This window comes from Sinocyclocheilus anshuiensis, unplaced genomic scaffold (genome assembly GCF_001515605.1).
Source record: "Sinocyclocheilus anshuiensis isolate Anshui unplaced genomic scaffold, SAMN03320099.WGS_v1.1 scaffold1102, whole genome shotgun sequence".
NCBI lineage: Eukaryota > Metazoa > Chordata > Actinopteri > Cypriniformes > Cyprinidae > Sinocyclocheilus > Sinocyclocheilus anshuiensis.
The window spans coordinates 968,951-990,533 of NW_015539924.1; the positions used below are offsets into that span (position 1 = coordinate 968,951).

General features: G+C 36.3%; 1 protein-coding gene across 1 annotated transcript; it reads left to right on the forward strand.

Moving 5' to 3' along the window:
- Positions 1 to 6,567: 6,567 nt before the first annotated feature.
- On the forward strand, positions 6,568 to 13,477 carry ccdc73 (coiled-coil domain containing 73). The gene is made up of 15 exons (XM_016483752.1): positions 6,568 to 6,631; positions 6,806 to 6,841; positions 6,992 to 7,066; positions 7,471 to 7,509; positions 7,977 to 8,112; positions 8,427 to 8,506; positions 8,644 to 8,772; positions 8,849 to 8,908; positions 9,056 to 9,160; positions 9,885 to 9,995; positions 10,126 to 10,266; positions 10,425 to 10,578; positions 10,763 to 12,022; positions 12,114 to 12,211; positions 13,211 to 13,477. Exons 1-15 carry the CDS (start codon positions 6,587 to 6,589, stop codon positions 13,475 to 13,477), a joined length of 2,736 nt encoding a protein of 911 aa, XP_016339238.1. The 5' UTR covers positions 6,568 to 6,586.
- Positions 13,478 to 21,583: the final 8,106 nt, after the last annotated feature.

The window sequence follows — 21,583 nt, forward strand, 5'->3', positions numbered from 1 at the left end:
TCTACATTGATCTGCTTTAGTGTGCTGTGACATAAAACCAGCCTGATCTCATTACTAAAATCTCTGAGAGCCTGATGCTCCGTCGCATCTGTCTGCACTCTTAACATCCGGTCATTCATTCAGCTAAAATATTAAAAACTACATTAGACTCTTTTACAGCTTACCTTTATTAGTTAAAGCACCGACCGCCCGTCTAAACTTTATTTTAATGCAGCTGCAATTCGCCACATATAATCAAAATTGCAGCCTTAACGTTTTGTTCTGGATGAATCCATACAACCTGATGCGTGTATTTACGGAAGTATGGTTCACAACGCTCCTTTGTAGTTTTTTTGAGATGTGATTTTCAATGACGCTAAAGCGGTGTTTTGAAGCACAGAACTACATTTCCCAATAGAACGTCATTTTAGCCGCCCCCTAGCGCATGTGTTTCGGACAGGGAGGGTTGTATAAAATGGTTAATAATTAAATTCCAGATTATTTAATTATTAAAGGCAATAAAATCACAGTTGTGATTAAATGTACATATATAGTTATATTTATAAAATTAAAGAAAACTAGAGTGTCTAATTTCTTAAACAGCCTAATTAGTTACATAAAAGTTGATTTTAGTTTCCTTCGACCCTGTAATGTTTCCTAAATATTTAGCTTTTTTTTTTTTTTTTTTGCTATGCCAAGCCATAAATGTGTAAAAATATGTTGTTACATATACACAAGTATAAATGGTACACAAGTCAACGGAACAGTTTGGTGCACACAGGACACTAGGTGGCAGCAAAGGCAACGTTTCTTAGCGCCTGAATGGATGACACAGGTAGGACGAGTCGGTTTACAGTGCCATGATTTAAAATACTAGCTCGGAAGAATAATAAATCACTATTTGCTTTTAAACATCTTCAGTGATGATATTTGAGAGAAAAGTGCACAGAAATCCCAGAATGTATTTCTTAAGATATAGCGTAACCTTGACTGGATTTCAACCGCATCAAAACCCAGTCAGTGCGGCTGCAGAAGTCGACAAGGCCTGTTTAAAGTAATAATTTAATAAATGTATGCTTATTAAACAATCGTTAATTTTCTTTTAACTATTTGCAACACTCGTCTTAGCTGTTTAGTCACTTATGAGGAAAAAAAACTAATAAAGAAATGTGATAGTTTGGCTAGCTAGCTAGATTTTCTTTCCTTACTAAAATATTTGTTAAATAACCGTTACATAAATATGATATTTTGGATTTCGAAAATGTTATATTTTTTTATCTTCCAAACTTATTAGAGTGTTAAAAATGTTTATAGTCTGTTCAGCCTATTATATACAATAATTTACCATGGTAACTATAATAGCTTATTCAAAAATACTAGTTTAATTTAAAAATATTACTACTAATACAATGACTTTAAAAATTACGATAAGCTGCTTTCATTTACTTCAGTTTAGGATACAGAATATTACTTAATATCTCAGAATAGTGTTTATGGTAGTAATGTTTATTTAGGGTTAAAAGTCTTCTCAGACATTAAATCCCAATTTCTCCCTGTAAGCAAAACTAATGTTTGATCAGCTGAGGTCAAAGGTTAAATCTGAACTTCCAGCAGGTTTTCACCTGAAGTCCCGTCCACTGCCATTCACATTTACAGATCAGCAGCTATGACAGTAATATGGACATCATACCACAGACGGGGAATTATCCCATTTTATGGATGGTGTCCTTTTAATTTAGCCTTTCATGGCTTATAAAGTTGTTTAATATCTGCTGAGGTGAATCAGCGGAGGAAGCGAATAAAGACATTGGCCCTCCAGGTCATTTGTGATAGTAGCAAATTCTAACGGGATCATTTAATTCCTGCACATGATTGATATATCAGCAGCGGCTAAATGGACGAAAGCCTTTCTTCTATTAAAACACCAGGCAGAATGAAGACCTCCCACTTTCCAAGTCAGTCATGATGATGGGGATACAGCGGGCCATGCACAGGTCAAATTAAATATCTTATATAATTCCTTCTGAATGACAGCGCCATCTGTCCATCCGGTGTTATGGCCCTGACCCCTATTAGCCTACACTCTCACCATGCTGCCATTTTCACCTTGGTAGGTTCGAGATGGGATTTAAAATGCTTTTTCTGATGCAACGGCTTGAACTTTGTCTATAGCTGTGGTTTATATATTCTTAGGAGGCAAAATTTATGTAGTAGCATTGTTTTTGACATATGCAGTACGATAAAACCAATAGTTCTAGCTCTAAATTCTGACAGGATGAGCTGCGTTTAGAGCTGATATGTGCACTTGTGATCAACCGGGGTTATTATAGTTAAGTAAAACTGAAAGCGAATCCATTTAAAAAAAAAAAAAAAACATTTTTCATTATTACTTTTGTATTATTTATTTTAAAAGTAACTGTTGACTGAAATGAAAACATATTTTTCCAGATATTTTTTCAAGGCAACATTTTTATTTTTATTATTATTTTCATTTAGTTTAAATTGATGTACTGAAATATATGGAAGACGCCACAAGATAAAAAACATAAAAGGTAATTGCGGTCATTTTTATCTCACAATTCAGATGTTTTCTCTGGCAAGTCTCAGTTTATGTCTCACAATTAAGACTTTTTTTTCTTGCAATTCTGTTGGTAAACAGAATTGTGAGATGTTAACTGTGAATTGCAAAAAAAAGAAACAATATTTGTGAGAAACAAAGTCACAATTACCTTTTTTTATTTTTTATCCTGTGGCGGAAATGGGCTTCCATAGTAATAACTAAAGCTAAAACTGAAATAAAAATGAATAAAAACAGATTTAAAACATGAATAAAAATGACAAATCACACAGCAAAATGATTAGAACTTTAACTAAAATTAAAAGGAAAAATAGAAATAAAAAATATTACTAAAATCTATAATATTATCTATCTAAATGATATGAATTGGTTGAAGCATAACCACACTTTGGTTGAATTTTATGTTAATGTGGATGTTGATTCGCAACCACAGACAGCCTACAATTGGGCTAAAATCATATTGCTGCAGTTTTCTAAAGCAAAACGTCTCAGGTTACTTATGTAACCATGGTTCCCTGAGTAGGGAACGAGACACTGCGTCCTCTAGGGGTCGCTATGGGGGAACGCCAGATTGCCCCCTCGAGGACATCGCGTGCGTGCTCTTCGCCCATAGATCGTTTGTGTCATCTGGTGTCAAATAGCGATGACACGGACGCACACACCTTCTAAATGCTCTGCTAGTGCTCGCCATAATGAAAGAGATAGCTCTTACTTTTTCCTTGGAATGCACGCTTCAAACAGAACAGTCAATGAAGACGAAGAAGAGAATGATGTGTAGCTCCCGGCGCCTATTTATACTATAGTCGCACCGGTAGTGACGTCATGGCTGTCGCTGGCCAACGAGTTGGTGTTTTTTCAGTGTATGCTTCAGACACGGGTCACGACGAGGCGTTCCCCCATAGCGACCCCTAGAGGACGCAGTTCGAAGTTCCCATGAAAGGGAACCACCAGATTTGATCTGTAGGTTCTGTTTAGATTGTTTGATATAAGTTGTTGTTGTTGTTTTTTCGGTTTTATTATAATAATTCCTATTAGTTAAATTATTTATTAAACATTGATGTATTTAATCTTATTGCTGCTGTTTTATGTACCAAAACTGAATACCAAATTTGATCTGTAGGTTCTGTTTAGATTGTTTGATTTAATGTTTTTTTTTTCTTCCCAAGTGCCATGGAGTCGAGTGTGGACTCTAGAACAGAGCTTTTCTCCTTGGCAAGTGGAAATATTCCAAAGTAGAGCGATGTGTTTTAAATGATATACAAATGAAACTACAAGATTTACACACTCTTGCTGTTTTTGTCTGTAGATGGAAGATAAAGGTGCCCTCAGCCGACCAAAGACCCCAAACATTGTTGTAGAGAATAACGGGCGTACCATCTCACTGCAAGTACTGGAATTTAAAACAAGTCTCCTGGAGGCGGTTGAAGAGCTGCATATTCACAGGGTATGGGCTCTTACTTTTATCCTTTCATGTGAGAAAATAGAGCAAGTGATGTAAGGTTGGAGGAGACAATGATGTTTATTTCATTGTTGTTTTTTAAGGTGTTTGTAGTTGCGTTACCATTAGTGCGCTGCCAGGCTTAACAATTAAAGACGATTTTAATTAATTACCTGATTGAATGAGATAAAGACAAAAATAACAAAACCTCAGTGTCACCTTTCCTTTGCCCTGTATTTATTTATTTAATGAAATAGTGCAATAACTATGACAGAAAGCAATGAAATGATATATATTAAATACTAACTACATTAGGTTACAGTAAGGAAAATATTTTAATCATCAGATCAGGTAGAAATAACTGGGTTGTCTTCTTACTATTGATTTATATATTTATTTAGTTAATATTTCTCTATTTATTTTTCAAATATTAATACATATATTTTGTATTTATTTAGTTTTGTCTTCACAATTGGCAAAAATATTAATATTTAAATCAGAATCAGAATGAGCTTTATTGCCAGGTATGTTTACACATCCGAGTGGTTTGTTTTAGTGACAGAAGCTCCACAGTGTGACAGAATGACAGTGACAAGACACAGATAATAAAAAGAATAATATACAAAATAGACAACTTAGTATGTACAGGTATGTTAGGTGCAAATTGAATATGTGTTAAATAAATACATGTATAATAGTGTTGTGTGTTCCACGTTTATTGTGTGATAACTGACAGAAATCAATAAAATAATATTTTAAATATGATTTAAAATGACTAAATTAACATAGCTACATTAGGTTAAAGTAAAGAAAGTATTTTAATCATCAGATCAGGTAGAAATGACTCCTGCGTGTTTGTTTGTTTTCCTTTTCTAAATATTTATATCTTTTTACTGATCATTAATTTTTTTCTTTCTTTATTTACATAGATAATTAGCGATCAGTATTTCCAAAAATATTAACATTTCAATTGTGCAACAAAGCAAATGGCAGAACATAATGAAACCTTTTTTGAGATGTGGCTGGTTTATTCAACTCAGAAATTTCTAAAATGCCTAAATCAGCCTGTCAACATTGAATCATTTCTTAAGTGTCAGATCAGACACTCAGTTTACTTACAAATGTTTCTCTTGGCTGAGAAATCTTCGTATTAGTTTTAACCTAAGATGTGTGCACATATTTATTGGGCTTGAGCAATCTCAGACAAATATCAGCACCCTAAAAGGCTGCTAAATGGCATCTCAGTATATTAGGAATGTCAGTCTATTAGAATCCTAATGGAATGATGGCTCTATTTGGCCCGTTCATGAAGAACTGAGGAATGTCATTTTGTGGGAGGAGAGTCATGAGCGTTCAGAAGACGAAAAAGCAAGCTGCACTTTCTGTCCATCTGGGTATAAGCCAGCAGAAGTTACACTTACATTAGAATGGGGTCATGCAGCAGGACCTGACAAATTCACATATTTGCCTGCACGACTGGTACCCTCGAGCAAAGCACTTAAAACCCCACGCTGGACATGTTTAAAGGTTGTACGAGCAAAAATAAACAATTGTATCTCTCATGTTTTATTGTTATTATGATGTTGGTGAGGAACAAAGACATTAAATCGATGTGATCCTCAGGCATGCCATTAAACTAACACTTTGTAGTTCTCTGGTTTATAGGGCCGGGGTTAAGATGGAGGATTTCCTGCCAGACAAACACGCTCAGCTGAATGCCGTCACTTCTTATGTTCTGTTAAGAGTGTGCAAAGTGTGTTCCATTAAAATGACTGTATTAGCTTGCGATGTTGTCAGTCGTTTTGCCAGATACAGGAAATTTGAACATCCAGCTGCTGCAAGTGCATTGTCCTGATGCATGACACTAGTCTAGAGTGATATTTTGCATGCTGTTTTTTTTTTTTATTTCAACACGTTTTATGTGTCCTTTGTTTTATTAGATTTCATCCAATCACATATGCAATCAGTTTCTGTCCTGAAAGATTCACATGACCTACTAATTTTAGTGCTTTTTAACTTTCAAACCCCATTTATTCAATTTAATGTCCTTCCATGAAACGTTAACAGCAAGTAGCACACTTTATTAGGAAAATGCAAATAAACTCCTACATGCAAATAAAAGCCAATATGTAGAAAACCACTGAGTTAAACCTGCAGTCCTAGATGAAAGCAGGACAATGATGGGTTTATGATACCTGCATTAAATGTAAATAATTTAATTCCATATGGTCCTTTCTTATTATTATATTAATTATTGATGTGTTTTCTATACATTTTGGATACAGGATGCTGAAACAAGATATGAGGAGCAGATTTGTAAACTTGTGCTGGAGAAACAGGAGTTTGAATGGCAAAAGGTTTGTTAGGAATGATAAAAATACTTCTGTTTTTTCCCCCATTAACTTCCTAAGATTCCATTATTTAAAAAAAATTGACCTTGTTAGAGGGTATTTTTTACACTTTTGCAAAAGGGATTGATTTTGAGGAAATGACTGAGCATTTATAGATATAAAACCATTTATATGGCTAAAGTTTGTCAATATTAACAGCTTATTATTTTTCAGGAGTCTTTACAAAGTCAGATTTCTAGAATGTCGAACGAAAATTCCGAGTCACTTGCCGCTGTAAAAAAGCAGGTATGACATCTCACTCAACCTTTGTGTGTAAGACTTTATTTCAATAAAAAATAAATAATTAATAAGAGGAAGAAGTATATTTCCAAAAATGTATGAAAACTTGTATATATAGAAATGACTTGTGTATATATGTATATGTATATATGTATATAAAATATTTTGTCTAATTTAAAGTTTCAGGCCCAAATCCGAAAAATTGAGGGAGAAAAGGTTGGTCAATTTATATTTCCATTTCCATCTGTTGTGCATTGGTTTGTGCTTTTATTAATATCTTTCTTATTAAACAGTAACTTTATTTAAAAAAAAAAATACTTCATTAAAATATTAATTAATCATCGCTTGACTAATGACCCCTTAAAGGGTAAAAACCAGCTGGCTGCTGAGCGGAAAGACAAAGAGATCATCAGCCTCAAAGAAGAACTAAAACAGCTGCAGGTACACAAAATCAACACAATAACAACACACGTTTACATGACCAGATCTTCCATACCACTCTCTTGCTTTAGGGACATATACATAAAACAATGGGAAAATCCATCTCATAGCTGACCTTTGAGTGGGGGTCTGTGTAGGTCTATTTGGTGTTGTCAGATAAATGATGTCACATGGGTGATGAATGGTTTCTCCTACGGTTCATCAAACCCGTAGTTTGGCCGATAAAGGCCCTTGTTACCCTTTTATTTGATAATGCAATTTGGGCAATTGGATTCATATCTAAACACTGTTTGCTCTTATTTATGTGCCTTTTTGTTTCCATGTTTTAGAAAGGTCACTCTGTGGTCTTTCAGTGAAAACAACTCACTAAACCACTTTCTTCTTCTTTTACTACTGTCTTACAGTTGCTCCGGTACAGTTCGGAGAAGAAATTAGGCGAGCTGGTAAGGATTTCCAATTATATAAATTGTTGACAGAGGCAAGTGGGAGTGGGAAGAATTAAAGAGGAGGAACTGAGAGGGAGAGCGGATCATCAGGAGTAACGGATAGGGAGGGCGTGACACATGAACCGCCAGCGCCGCTGTGAAAATACCACTATTAAAATATTTTATATTGGAGCCCCGCTCTGTTTAACCTTTCGATGGCGCAGAGGGGAATCAGTTTGATACAGACAATCAAACAGTAACGGGCTGCGCTTCACATAAAAGCCCCTCAGGCATGTTTGGAAGTTGACTCCTTATCTAGCAGAAAGGAGCACTCAGCCGAGATGTTAAACAAAGGTCTTCAAACTCTCCGATGCAGTATATATTCATGGTCTGCCCTTGCCGAGAAGAAGAACTGTTATTACTTGTATGGCCGAATGGGGATATGCCTCTTAGAAGGGAGGACAATGTGTTTTTAAACTTTTCAGGAGCAAAAGTTGCAGCTGCAGACACAAACGAAAGACAGCCACCTGAACCAGCTGGGAGAAGTGGAGAGGCATTTTGCCGTCATCTCCAGACAGTGTGCCATGGTCAAACAGGCCCATGACAAACTCGAACAAAATGGTATGACTGACAAACATTGTCTGTCTTAGTGAAAAATAAATTTAAACTTTACTTTATGTTGAGTCAGGGGTGTAAACCTGATTATATTTTGCTCATTTAAAAGAGCTGGAAAACATTCAATCTGGTATTCATAATTTTTCTTCATTCACTCTGGACAGATTTGATGTAAAGGAAAAAAAATGCTCTTCTTTGCTTTACATCAATGAATTGATTTGTCATTCTTGAAGCATGAATTCTTTGGCATTTGTAGGTGAATCCTAAAAGAAAGCCTGTGTAGCAATGCCAAACTTTTTTAAATCTTTTTTTTTTTTAAGTTGAAGAGGCCATGCGAATGAATAAAAAGCTCACATCCATCAATGAAAAACAAGAATCTTCGATTAAAGCCTTGAAAGAGGTATACAAAAAAGCACTGAATCATTGTTGTACCATTGACGATGCTCCTATTGCTTTGTAAATTGATTTGCTTTGAAGTTAGAAGAAGTTCTACATCACTGTGTCACAAATTGTTGCACCTTTTTATTTCATATTTAGGATTTGGAGAGAATCAACAAAGAGCTGGTCACATTCAAAGTGTCGTCGGTCTGCAAACCTGGAGAGGAACGTTTACAAAATGTTCTGAAAGAGCAAGAGTTTCAACTGCTTCAGCAGAAACTCCTTGTGGTAGAATCTCTTTAAATTTGTTAAACATAAAAGGTGATACCAGGATGTCTGTAAATGTTATACTTTATGTCTTTAGGAAACAGAACTTAACAAAAAACTGAGAAATGAAATGGCCACAGAAAGGGCAGAGAAGCAGGTAAGCCCTTCAGAAAAAGCTGGACCTTTTTGAGTGTTGGTATCATTTAACAAGGGTAACATCGGACTTAACACTTGGATGAAATGAAGTATGCGTGTGTGTGTGTGTGTATGTGTGTGTGTGTGTGTGTGTGTGTGTGTGTGTCAGGAGGTATTGAGATCCCTCCACCATAGTCAGAGTTTGCTGCAGAGACAGACAGAAGCTCTGAGCCGAGCAGAGAAGGAGCTTCGCAAACTCTGTGAAGAATATCAGGTCAGGCTTCCCAAAACCCAACTCCACCAGCAGTATCGCTTTCAACTTAACACACACACACACACACACAAAACGCAACTATTTTTGCTTTTACATTTTTTTATTTTAATATGTAAATTGTATTATTATTATTATTATTATTGTTTTTTACTGTGTGCTGTGTGCACATCTAAGGAACAGGCTACAGCCACAAACAGACTTCAGTTACAATTCACATATTAATTATGTGATAAAATAAACAAATAAAATGAGCTAATTAAATAAAGGACAATTAATTCTACACATATTTATACACAAAATAAAATATTTTGCAAAAAAAAAAGCTAAATCTGTCAACTTTTTCCAGATATTTATTGTAATTTAATTTTCTTCAAATTATAAAGTTAGTAAGGTATACATATTCAGGAGTAAACAATGGTCACCTAGTACTCATAAAATTGATTGAATGAACTGAAAATCACTTTTGCACATTTACAACACACGAAGTGCAACTCAATAATAGTAAGTGTGTTTAATGTCCGTTTACAGCCTCCTTCTCTTTTATTCCCCCATTCCTCTATTTAATTCACTTGTTCACACTGATTAAAACCATTATTAACATGACAAAAGTCAAATGATTTGTATTGGCCTCTCCATCTGTTTAGAATCCTCTGTCCAGGTTAAATAAACACATAAAAATGTATTATTGCATTAAAAATTTTCTGGGTAATTAATTTCATTGCAGGTCCTTAAAACAGAACATGAATTGAACCAAGAGAGGACTAAAGAAAAAGACGACAGCTTTGCTCGCTTGAGAGATGAATACCAAAATTCTAAACTTGCTTGGGAAAAAGAGGTGACAATTAGTTCCGGAAAAGCATCACACAAAAACAAAGGATCTAGAACTGAGACTGAACATTTTTTATTAAAATGGTATTTTTATTTTATTTTATTTTTTAAAAGTGAATATTGGTGTTCTCACACAGATTCTGCGATTGCAAATGTCAACGGAGTCCGGTCAAGAAGAGCTGCAAGCGGTAAAAGAGGCATATAATCAACTTCAAGAAGAGCACAAACAGCTGTCTATTTCTGCAGTTCATAAAGCGAAAGAAATTCATAACTCTGAGGTGGGATGATTACGTATACATTCATAACCAGTGACTGTTTAATAAGCTTGTAGATTGGACATGGATAAATAGGTCTAAACTTCATGACTTAAATAAATAGTATTTGATTTATTAAGTGATTTGAATTCTAATCGAACTGTGGGGTCGTTTTATTACAGATTGCCATAAAAGATCAAGAAAATTCTCTTTGTACAACATCTAATGAGATTAACCTCGTGAAGGCGAGCAGTCTCCATGAAGATCTTGAGGAGAGTCTTATTAGTCCTCATGATAACCATGAACCAACGTGTCACCCTGATAAAGACGTTCCAGGTAAGTAAGAAAGAATGCACAGTTGTCTTTTTCAGCCAAGCTTGGCGCCACTATAACTAATATTTTTATACAGAATGATGTGAAGGGCAAGGAGGTGGTTGCTGGAGTTTCTTTATCAAGAAAGCTTACCTGTACTTCTTATTTTTCTCTTATAATGATGCATGCATTTAATTTCCTCACACAGATGAAAGCATCGAGTTTCAAAAGGCTAGAAAAGATGGCTGCTCTCAGAACAACAACAAGGAACTTGACATTCCAATGCAGGCAGATAGAACAGTACCTGTAGTCTCACCATCGGTTTCAACTGATAACATCTCAAGGCCTGAGGATGTCAATCCCATGATAAAGCACCTGTCAAAGCTGTGTGATGAAACAAAAACCGGTGTCAGTGAAAGTGAGCCAGTCTGCAACGCAGATGATAAAGGATGCCCCTCAAACCCAGTCCAAAGTGACACAGACAGTTGTCTTGCTGAGCTATCAGGGCCTGAAACCAGGTCTGTTTATGGCGTAGACAGCGACCCTTTGGCTTTGAAACCGAAAGATAGACCGCTGGAACAGAATCTGTGTATTTCTGAAGTGACTGAATCCCAGACATCAGATAAACACATAGACAGCCAGGGATATGCTACATCTCAGTCCAAAGAAGTCAAAGACCACCAGAATGCTGCACCTGAATTTCTACACAAAGTTTCACAAAAGGAAAGTCAAACAACTGCAGAGAGGCTTTCAGAAGACAAAACTGCAAACTCAAATCCACAAGACACAGTTGTGATTTATGACAAAACGACCATTACAGAAGAAATGATTGATTCCCAACCAAGCCCATGCCACCAAACCGTTCATGAGGAGCCTGAAACCAACTTTGATACTGCGAGTGCCACAATAACTTCAGATACACTACATGAGTCCAAAGATCAGTTCTCTCCACCTGAATTGATTTGTGAACATTCACAATGCCAGGTATCCCAAGTGGGCGGCTCAACTGAAACAAGCCTCTTCAATGTGGTCAACGAGCTGGAATCTAAAGAGTTGCCTCTTGTTGATCAGACCACTTTAGTGACTGCAGTTGACACAGTGGAGGTCATATCAGAAAATAACGATCAAAACAATGATTCAGAACCATTGAAATCTCAACAGATTGAAATGGGTGTTTCTACTGAAGAAGCCAAGATCACAAACCCAGAACAAGATCCTTCTTCTCCTGGGTCTACAACAGCAAATTACCAATCAGATGTTGACCAGAAGAGCATTCCAGTGGTAGATGCTTCAAACGATCCTGGAAATAGAAGATATCAGTCGTCCTTTGCATGGGACACATTTATGAAAGGGAAAAAGATGCCACATACAACACCGTTAAGAACTGAGCTGTGGTCCTCTGGATTTCATGAGCTTGTTTCTCCATTTTGTGCTCCCATATTTATGAAGAATAAATTGCCAAAAACAGGTGCATCTTGTAATGTAAACAGAGTATTTTATAATAATAAGACTCAGTAACTGACAACAATAAATGTAACATTCAAATCCTACTTTCACAGCCATAATGAAGACTCCTGACAGACTGGAAACCCCAAGCAAGCGTCAAGGAGAGTGGAATGCTATCAAGCAGTCTTTTTCTGAAATGTTAACAGAGAAAGTAAGTTTCCACACAGGCCAGCGAAGAATCTAGTGAGTTAACGTAAGAGGCATGCACTGCAGCACACGCTGAGTGCCTAAAGACAACTTCCATTCCCAGAAATATTTCAGCAGGGCGAAATGGCAGCAATTAAATGTTGATAGAGAACAGCAGGACAAAAGTCTCTGCGTATAAATCACAGAGATGCAACCCAACTCCAAAGGGAGCTAAGAGGCTAATATAGAATAAACCAGAGATCGTTTTCAAGGCTGCTGTTTTCGATAACATGGTAGTATCCGGGTTCAACATAGTTTTTTGCTGGATTACTCAAATGAAATCAATCAAAATTTACTCACCCTCAGGCCATAAAAAATGTAGATCAAAATGATTTTTGGTCACCAATGGATCCTCTGCAGTGAATGGGTTAAAATGCATTAACAAAGGATTTGATTCTTACAAACAGAATCAAAGCTTTTCGCTTCACAAGGCGTTAATTAATAGACTGGAGTCATGTGGATCATTGTGACGCTTTTATCAGCTGTTTAAAGGGGTCATATGATGCTGCTAAAAAGAACATTATTTTGTGTATTTGGTGTAATGAAATGTGTTTATGCGGTTTAAAGTAAAAAAACCACATTATTTTCCACATACTGTACATTATTGTTTCTCCTCTATGCCCAGCCTTTTTGAAACGCGTCGATTTTTACAAAGCTCATCGGTCTGAAAAAGCGAGGTGTGCTGTGATTGGCCAGCTAGAAAGGAAAACTTGAAATCGCATCATATGACCCCTTTAAACTCTCATTCTAATGACACCCATTCACTGCAGACGTGTCCGAAATTTTAATTGATTTATTCATTTAATTCTAAACAACACTCAATGTGCTTGTTTGCAGTGTTTTTTACTCAAAAGTAGTCCAGATCTGGTGGATTTCACTTTTCATTTCCAATCAATGCTTCCATCAGAATTAAATCAAGTTATAGTGCCACGGTGCTTTTATTACCCATTTTATTTTCCCGCAGGAGAATCAAGTTCTTATCTCCTACAGCTCGACTCTGAGTGGCAGTCCAACCTCTTCTTCTGTGGGTAATGGGCTGCGACAAAACTCCACTCCTACCGTTCCTCCTCCCAAACTCCAGAGCGTGGAGAAACCGACCCGGCCTATGGCATCTAGTTCTGAAAGAAAAGAAGAACGAAAACAATCTGACATAATGGTCCAAATTGCAAAAATTGAGGAATTTATGTCGACTGAAGGTTTAATGCCTCAGAAAAGACTCAAAACTGATTGATATGTGCTAGAAATGCATGCGTTTGTAAGTTGTTACAGAGTTTAAAATGGTTTTGCTTAGATATGTTTCTAACCCTCCTTGTGAGTGGATAGTGAATACGATATTTGTGTTAATTGCTTACTATATTTCCAAATAATTTAGCTAAATAAATGTTCAATATTTCAAGCAGCTTTATTTTTGCAGACTTTTTTAAAGGGTCAAATGTTTGCAGTCGCTGCATCATGTTAACCTATTGCTAAACAAGGTAAGTGATACACATAAAACCTGTTAATTACACTGCACAAGCTAATTAACACTCATTACTCCCAGACCAGCATGTTTGTTCCTCAGAGGGCATTTAATGGCCAAACATTGCTAATTTACATTTGATACACAAACTGTGGCCAACTATAACTTGAGATAATTAAAATACACAAGTAAGAAGAATCAATTAGGACATATCAAGCCAAATTAACAAATGCAAATGAGTCTCCCATTAAGTTTATGTCCTTGGTAAATAGGCTGTGGGGACCGTGTGGACACATGTTAGGGCGATACAGATGACAAAATGTGTTGCATGTGTCGATACTTGTCACAATAAAAATGGATACTTGTGTTGAGGCAAATTAACATTTTTAAGTTAAAACTTTTTTTTTCTTAAAAAATGTCATCTGTAGATCTTAATTTACTTTCTTTTTTTTTTTGCCTTTTGTCTTACAGAACTAACCTGGTTTATGTTATATGCTACTTTGTTCTAGCCCAAGCGGTAATATTTAATAAGCTATATTTTAGGAAAATAAACCAAATAAGTTTCTATCTCAAATTAAGCACTTTTAAGTGCCTCACAAAAACAGTTCGCCTAGTACTAAAATCATCCAGCAGAAAGCAAATGCGCACCTCCTGATGAAAGCACAAGGTCCCTCAGAGGTTCACCTTAATACACTTACTCATTATTAATATGTCAAAATGTTAATGTCCTCGTAAAGAAATCGTATGCGTTCCAGCCACTGTGCCAGCAGTACTGACCCTTATCCTTAAGAGGGAGTGGGCAATATGGAGTGCGTAATTTTAATACACACACTGGATTATGAAGTGGCAGTCCTTTGAAACAGTCAATTACACTTGAGCGCGGGAGGGCCCTAGTGTTAATTACTAGTCGGTTTTATATCGTGTGTAAATACAGAGCCTGCTGACATTCACATTCCATCACCGTGTCCTGACTGCCACAGCAAATTAGCCTGACCCGTCTGTGTGCACACCGCTAGGCCGCTGCATGTTCCTTTAACTTTAGAATAACATTCAGCACAAACAAGCCCACTTCTGTTTATTAGGGTTGTTGATGCTACAAGTTTAGGTCACTGTGCTTTGCTTAAAATGGATTGAGAAATTATAAAATATTAAATGGTTCCTCTTAATGATTTTTGTTTCTGAACAGTTCCATTAACAATTCTTTTTTGTACTTTTAAGGAATAAATATTTTGGGGGGGTTGGGAATGCATTCCATGCCGAATTATGAGGTGTGACTAAATAGAATCATTAGATTGGGAATCAAACTACACTGGTTTCACTGTTTTTGTTGAATTCACTAAAAAGAACTGATTCATTAGAATCATTAAGGAATCAGCCTACACTCTTAAAAATAAAGGTGCTTCAAAAGGTTCTTCAAGCGATGCCATAGAAGAACCATTTTTGGTTCCACAAAGAACCATTCAGTCAAAGGTTCTTTAAAGAACCATCTCTTTCTTACCTTTTTATAATCTGAAGAACCTTCTTTCGCCACAAAGAACCTTTTGTGAAACAGAAAGGTTCTTCAGGTGTTAAAGGTTCTTTATGGAACCATTTAGACAAAAAGATTCTTCTATGGCATCGTGAAGCACCGTTATTTTTAAGAGTGTACACTTGTTGCACTTTGATTCACTAAAAAGAACCAGCTCATAAGAGTCATAAATACAATACGTTAGGGAATCAGAGTGCACTGGTTGCACAGTGTGTTTTTGATTCACTTAAAGAACTGACTTATTTGAATAATTTGTTTGGGAATCAGACTGACCTGATTGTGCTGTAGTTGTTTAATTCACTAAAAAGAACCAGTGCTTTCAGAATAATGTTCAGGAAATGACTGGTTGTGTTGTATGTGTTTAATTCACAAAAAGAACTGACTCTTTCAGAGTAATTTGTTCAGCAATTGGACTACACTGGTTTCACTATATTTGTTTATTTCTCTAAAAAGAACTGACTATTTAGAATCACTTTGGATTTGATTCATTAAAAATAACCAGCTCATAAGAGTCATTTGTTTGGGAATTAGTGCACTGGTTGCACTGTATGTTTTTGATTCATTTAAAGAACCAACTCATTAGAATTTTTTTGATTAGGAATCAGACTAAACTGATTGTGCTGCAGTTGTTTAATTCACTAAAGAGAACCAACTCTTTAGAATAATTATAGAATAGCATAGTTCAGCACTCTTACTACACTGGTTTCACTGTATTTGTTGAATTCACTAAAAAAAGAACTGACTCATTAGAATAATTCATTCTGGAATCAGCCTGCACTGCTTGCATTTTGTGTTTGATTCATTAAAAAGAACCAGCTCATATGAATCATTCATTTGGGTATTAGAGAGCATTGGTAACACTGTATGTTTTTGATTCACTTAAAGAAGTGGCAACCCGAAGTGCAATGGCGCTACATGTCAGCGCATTGCCCAAGAGGCCATTGGCGCTGACGTTGAACTTTGTTTTTGATTCACTTTTCGAACCAACATTTGTTTGGGAATCAGACTAAAGTAGTTGCGCTGTAGTTGTTTAATTCACTAAAAAGAACCAACTCATTAGAATCATTCTTTTGGGAATCAAACTCATTAGAATCATTCTTTTGGCAAACACTGGCTGTGTATTCGTATAATTCACTAAAAAGAGCCAACTTATTTGAATCATTTGTTTGGGAATCGGACTACACTGATCTGTTTCGCACTGTAGTTTCAGTATAGCGTATCCAAACGCCATTTGAAATGTCCTGCCACAATTTCCTTTTTCAATTGGAAAGCCCTAAGTGACAAAAGTGTGCACCAAACCAGGAACGTGGATGAATAATTACATTAACATCTTTCTTCAAATCCCCCAACCCTCCTTTTTTTTTTTTTAAGGCAGTACACTGTTGTTTCCCTCTATAGCTGTGAATCACCTCCACTCTGGCCTTCTCATCATACCTCACATTGAGAGACGAGAAGATAATCCCAGCCTGCCCACTACTGTCAAAGGTCAGCACAGTTTAAAGTTCACCATCCACATCATTTATATGGCCTTAAATTAGCCCAAACGCAAAGTTCTAACTGTTCCTCTCTCTTTCAACCAGTTGTTAATCTTCTCGTCGTACTTCGAATCCAATGAGAAATAGGAATGCTCAGCGGACGGCTGTTTTGATTGAATTATACCCCACAAGGACCACCATGGCAGGCCCATACGCTTTTAATTTTGAAGAGGTAAGAAGCGATCACACGGGTACACGGTACTCCCCATACGTGGAGTATGTCATCCCCACCTATATATCTGTTCAGCCGCCATTGTGCACCTCTTAAAGGATGAGCCATTTCGGCTGTGATGGGTGGGGGGGCGATCAGGAGCCCTATCTTAACCACATGCCGTCCTGCATTAGCCGTGTCCCTATTGAGGTGTCAGCCCATAAGTCTTACTCAGTGGGATGTCACAGCCAGATGATGGAGAGCGCTTCTTCACTCCAGGGGATCTTGTAAAACTTGCATGCCCCCGGTCTCTACTCCCAGTCCGGCCTCCTCCTCGACACGGTCTCCCCTCGTGCTAAATCAGAACTAGTGAATGACACGCTGAGATCCATTAAGCAACAAATGTATTTGGTTACTTACTAACTAAGGGTATTGCAAGGGTCTTCCTGGTTGAAGTACTACACTCAAAAAACTAATAAAAGTTATGTGCTTGTAAAGATTGACAGTTTAAACTTCACAGTCAAGTTAGGTATAAAACTTAGGTATGAAACTGAAAGGTAAGATTTCAGTCTGTATAATCACAATTGATCAATGGTTCTAAGTATCTGCAATTAAAAAAACAGTATGCTTATCGAAATATTATGCATAATATTACATACACACACACACACACACACACACTTGTGTAACACTTGTATAAATCTAAATATTCTATTTTAGTATTCTTATTTGATATCCTCAATTTAAATGGAGGAAAAAAGTTTGGGGTTGGTAAGATTTATTTATTTATTTATTTGATCAGGAATACAGTAGTATTGTGAAATATTACTACAATTAAAAATAACTTCTACTTTAATATATATTTTTGTGTGAAACATGATTAAAACAAAAAACTGGATTCTTTGCTGAATATACCCCCGGTTTCACAGACAAGGCTTAAGTTAGTCCCAGACTAAAATGCATGTTTGAGCTGTCTCAACTGAAAATATCTTGCTCTGACATATCTTAAAATCTGTTCTGTCTCAAGATGCACACCTGTAACGTTTTCTTCTAAGGCATTTTTATAAAAGCTAAGCCCCGTCTGTGAAACCGGGCCAAAAAGTTTTAGAATTTAATGTGTCCTTGCTGAATAAAAGCATTAATTTAAAAAAAAAATTTTTTTTTTTTATTATATTGACCCCAAACTTTTGAATGGTAGTATTTATGTAATCCACAGGGGGGAAAGCTTAATATGAATACTGTCTGCGAGCAGTTTGGATTTTAACTTTGTCAACATTTCTTCATGGCCTAATGCTTCAGACCTTTTTGTTTCACTCATTTTGCTTTTGATATTTAAGTGGCAGACTGTTTCTGTAACCCAGAGAGAAAATAGATACGGAGAGCCTCCCCCTCAGTGAGGCTTCAATGATGTGCACCATTACGTTCAGTCGGCGACCCTTAACAGCTCCTCAGTGATGAGCTAAGCTTCTCAATTGCTCTTTCTCGCTATCACTGTATACGGCATGAACGGCATATCCTGTGCTGTTTTTTTTAACACAGCCTTTTATTTTGCATTTTATAATATTTCTTATTTTCAGTTTAATGTTTTAAAATTAATAATTAAACCATCTTGATTGAACAGTATATAAAATAATGTTTTTAATTTGAGTTCCAATATTCATCCATTTTTAGTTGGCTTTTAGTAGAGGCATAAGAGACAGATTGCACTTGCCTTTAAATTTATTAGACATCATGCTAACATAATATTCACATTTTTACAAATATCTTAGATTTGGCTGAACTCAGTGGGTTTACAAAACTCTTCACAGTGTTTATGTTTGTGTGGCAGCTCCTTTGTCAAATAATAAGAACTGATTTGTTCCCAAAGAAAGCTTTTTTGGCATTTGGCATTCCACATGTTGGATATATTGTTTACTTTTCTAATAACCAAACTCCCCCTTAAAGACAAAAAAATGGGCATGACTTGAGTGGTTTTTGTGTCAATGTTTTTTAACTTGCTGATTTTAGCACAATATAATCTGCAAATCAGTCTGTCAGATTTTCAGCGGGAAATAGAGATGTGTATTTATCCCCTACTGCTAGATTAATGACCACTGGTGTAACCTTATGACCTGTCCGATTACAGGAAAAATGAGCTCAGAGGTCATTAGATTGAGATCTGTTCCATTCTGCCTTATTGGTGCCACTGACTCCAATTTTAGATAATTCCTAAACAAAATCGGAAGCCACAAGCAGACTTTCATTTTTTGGTTATCATCACCCATATTGCATTTACAAATATACTTTACGACTTCCTTGAACCCAGACTGTGTCTCTGGACCTCAGTGAGGACGTTCACCTTTCGCATGCTCTTTAACTAAAAGTAAACAGTTGATGCTTCATTCAGGCTGTAGACATTTAATAAAGAATGTGTTTAACCAAATGTGTTTTATTGAAGGTAAATGGCTAATGAGCTCTTATGCAACCGTCAGAAACGGGTTACGGTTGCATCATTAATTATCAAATGAGGAATGTGCAGGCCTTTTCATCTTAATCTAGAAAGCAAGGGCCACAGCACAGCAGGAATTCAGATGATTTAGCTGGCTTTGACTTAATCAGTCTTAGAAGCATTACAATGGCAGTGCACAATGATGGATCGCTTTCTGGTCCCTGAGGAGTGTTTATATTGTGCTTTCACTGAACCGCTCACCCTGCTGACCGGCTAAGAGAAAATGAATAAGTTGGTTAGATTTGAGGGGTTTGTTATGGAAGCCCATTTCTGCCTCAGAAAAAAATAAAAAAGGTAATTGCGAGATTAGGTTTAAGCTCAGAAATAAAGCCACAGTGTGCGATATAAATTTACAGTTGCATGATATAAAGCTGCAACTGTGATTTGAAGTTATAACTGCAAGATAAGTCAAATGGTGAGTTATAAAGTTGCAATTCTGAGAAAGTCACAACTGCAAGATTTAAAGTAGAAATTGGGAAAGTCACAATTGTGAAATAAAGTCGCAATTGTGAGAAGTCGCAACTGCAAGGAAGTCATAATTGCAAGATGTAATGTCAAATTGTGAGTTATAAAGTTGGAATTCTGAGAAGTTGTAATTGCGAGAAAGCCATAAGCGCAAGATTTGTCAAACTGTGAGTTTTAAAGTCGCAATTCTGAGAAAGTCACAATTGCAAGATTTGAAGAAGAAATGATAAGAAAGTCGCAATTGATACAAATGAAGTCACAATTGCGAGATAAAGCCATTATTGTGAAATAAAGAGTCGCAATTCTGAGAAGTCGCAACTGCAAGAAAGTCATAACTGCAAGATATAATGTCAAAGTGTGAGTTATAAAGTCGCATTTCTGAGAATAGTAGACAATTGTGGGATTTTAAATAAAAATTATGAGAAAGTCGCAATTGATACAAATGAAGTTACAATTGCAAGATAAAACAGCAATTGTGAGACAAAATGTCACAATTCTGAGAAGTGAAGACAATTACAAGATTTAAAATAAATCGCATTTGTCAAATCACAGTCACAATTGAGACAAAGTTGTAATTGAAGCTACAAAGTTCCAGTTGCTGTGAAAAAAAGTCTCAATTGTGTGATATACAACTAGATTTTTTTTCTGAATATTTTCACAGACTAAGAACTTGGAAGGGTTTTTTATGGTGACTGCCAAATTAATCATAATTAGCCATTTTAAATAATTTAAATGATTTTCTTAATTAAAATTATTCGCAGACATCACATAATATTTGAGTGAGCCAACACATTGTGTTGTTTTGAATGCTGATGCTTTCATTGCTAATTGGAGTGAAAGTCTTCAGCAGAATGATAACACTAAAAACAGTCTCCCCTGCGGAAAGCCCCTCATCCTGACCAGCCCATGAACCCGTACGCAGTCAGAGACATCTCTCTTCAAGTAACTGTACTCTTGTAAGTTTGTTGCCAAATTATCTGGCATGAAAGGATTTGCGAGCGTCTCTATGCCAAACTAGCATTTTTAATTGCTGAACCATAAAAATTCCAATAAAAAAAGTCTTGCGTGTTGTGGACTAGAAGATACGGAACAGAATGTCTCCTCAAATAACGCTTAGACAGTAACACGTACTCCACGTCATGCCTACCACCGAAAACAACCAGTACACAAACAAACTACAGAGCGATATCACTATCTAGCTGAGTCATGGATCCAAAAACATCACAATGGTGACCGCAAGAAAAATAAGAGCCTGTATCTTCTGCACCCACAACAACCTCTTGTGTTGATGTATCTACTTGCGCTTTTGACTTTTATCAAACCAATCCATCCTCAGCATTTATAATTTCCAAATCTGATCCCTTTTCTGCAAAAAGTTGACTTGTTGCTCAGTTCAGCGCTCATGATTTGGCTCAAGATAAGCACTTTGTAGTGATTTGTAGATGTGTTATTCGATTCCGACTAAACCGATGCCGTGGTGCTCAAACATAGAGATACTATCTTTGAAGAAATGTCCCAACATAATTTCTCCTCTCTCCTGGAGCCCGGCCAGCCTCTGTAAAGTTTTATCTCCCCATAAACTTAAGTGGAGACTGAAAAATGTCATCTCCACAGATTGATAGTGTGTGCTTAGGATATAGACCACTCAGCTTTTATTAAACAAGGAGTCTTTTCTTCATAAGTGTTCCATTGTGTGCTATTTGTAGAGCGA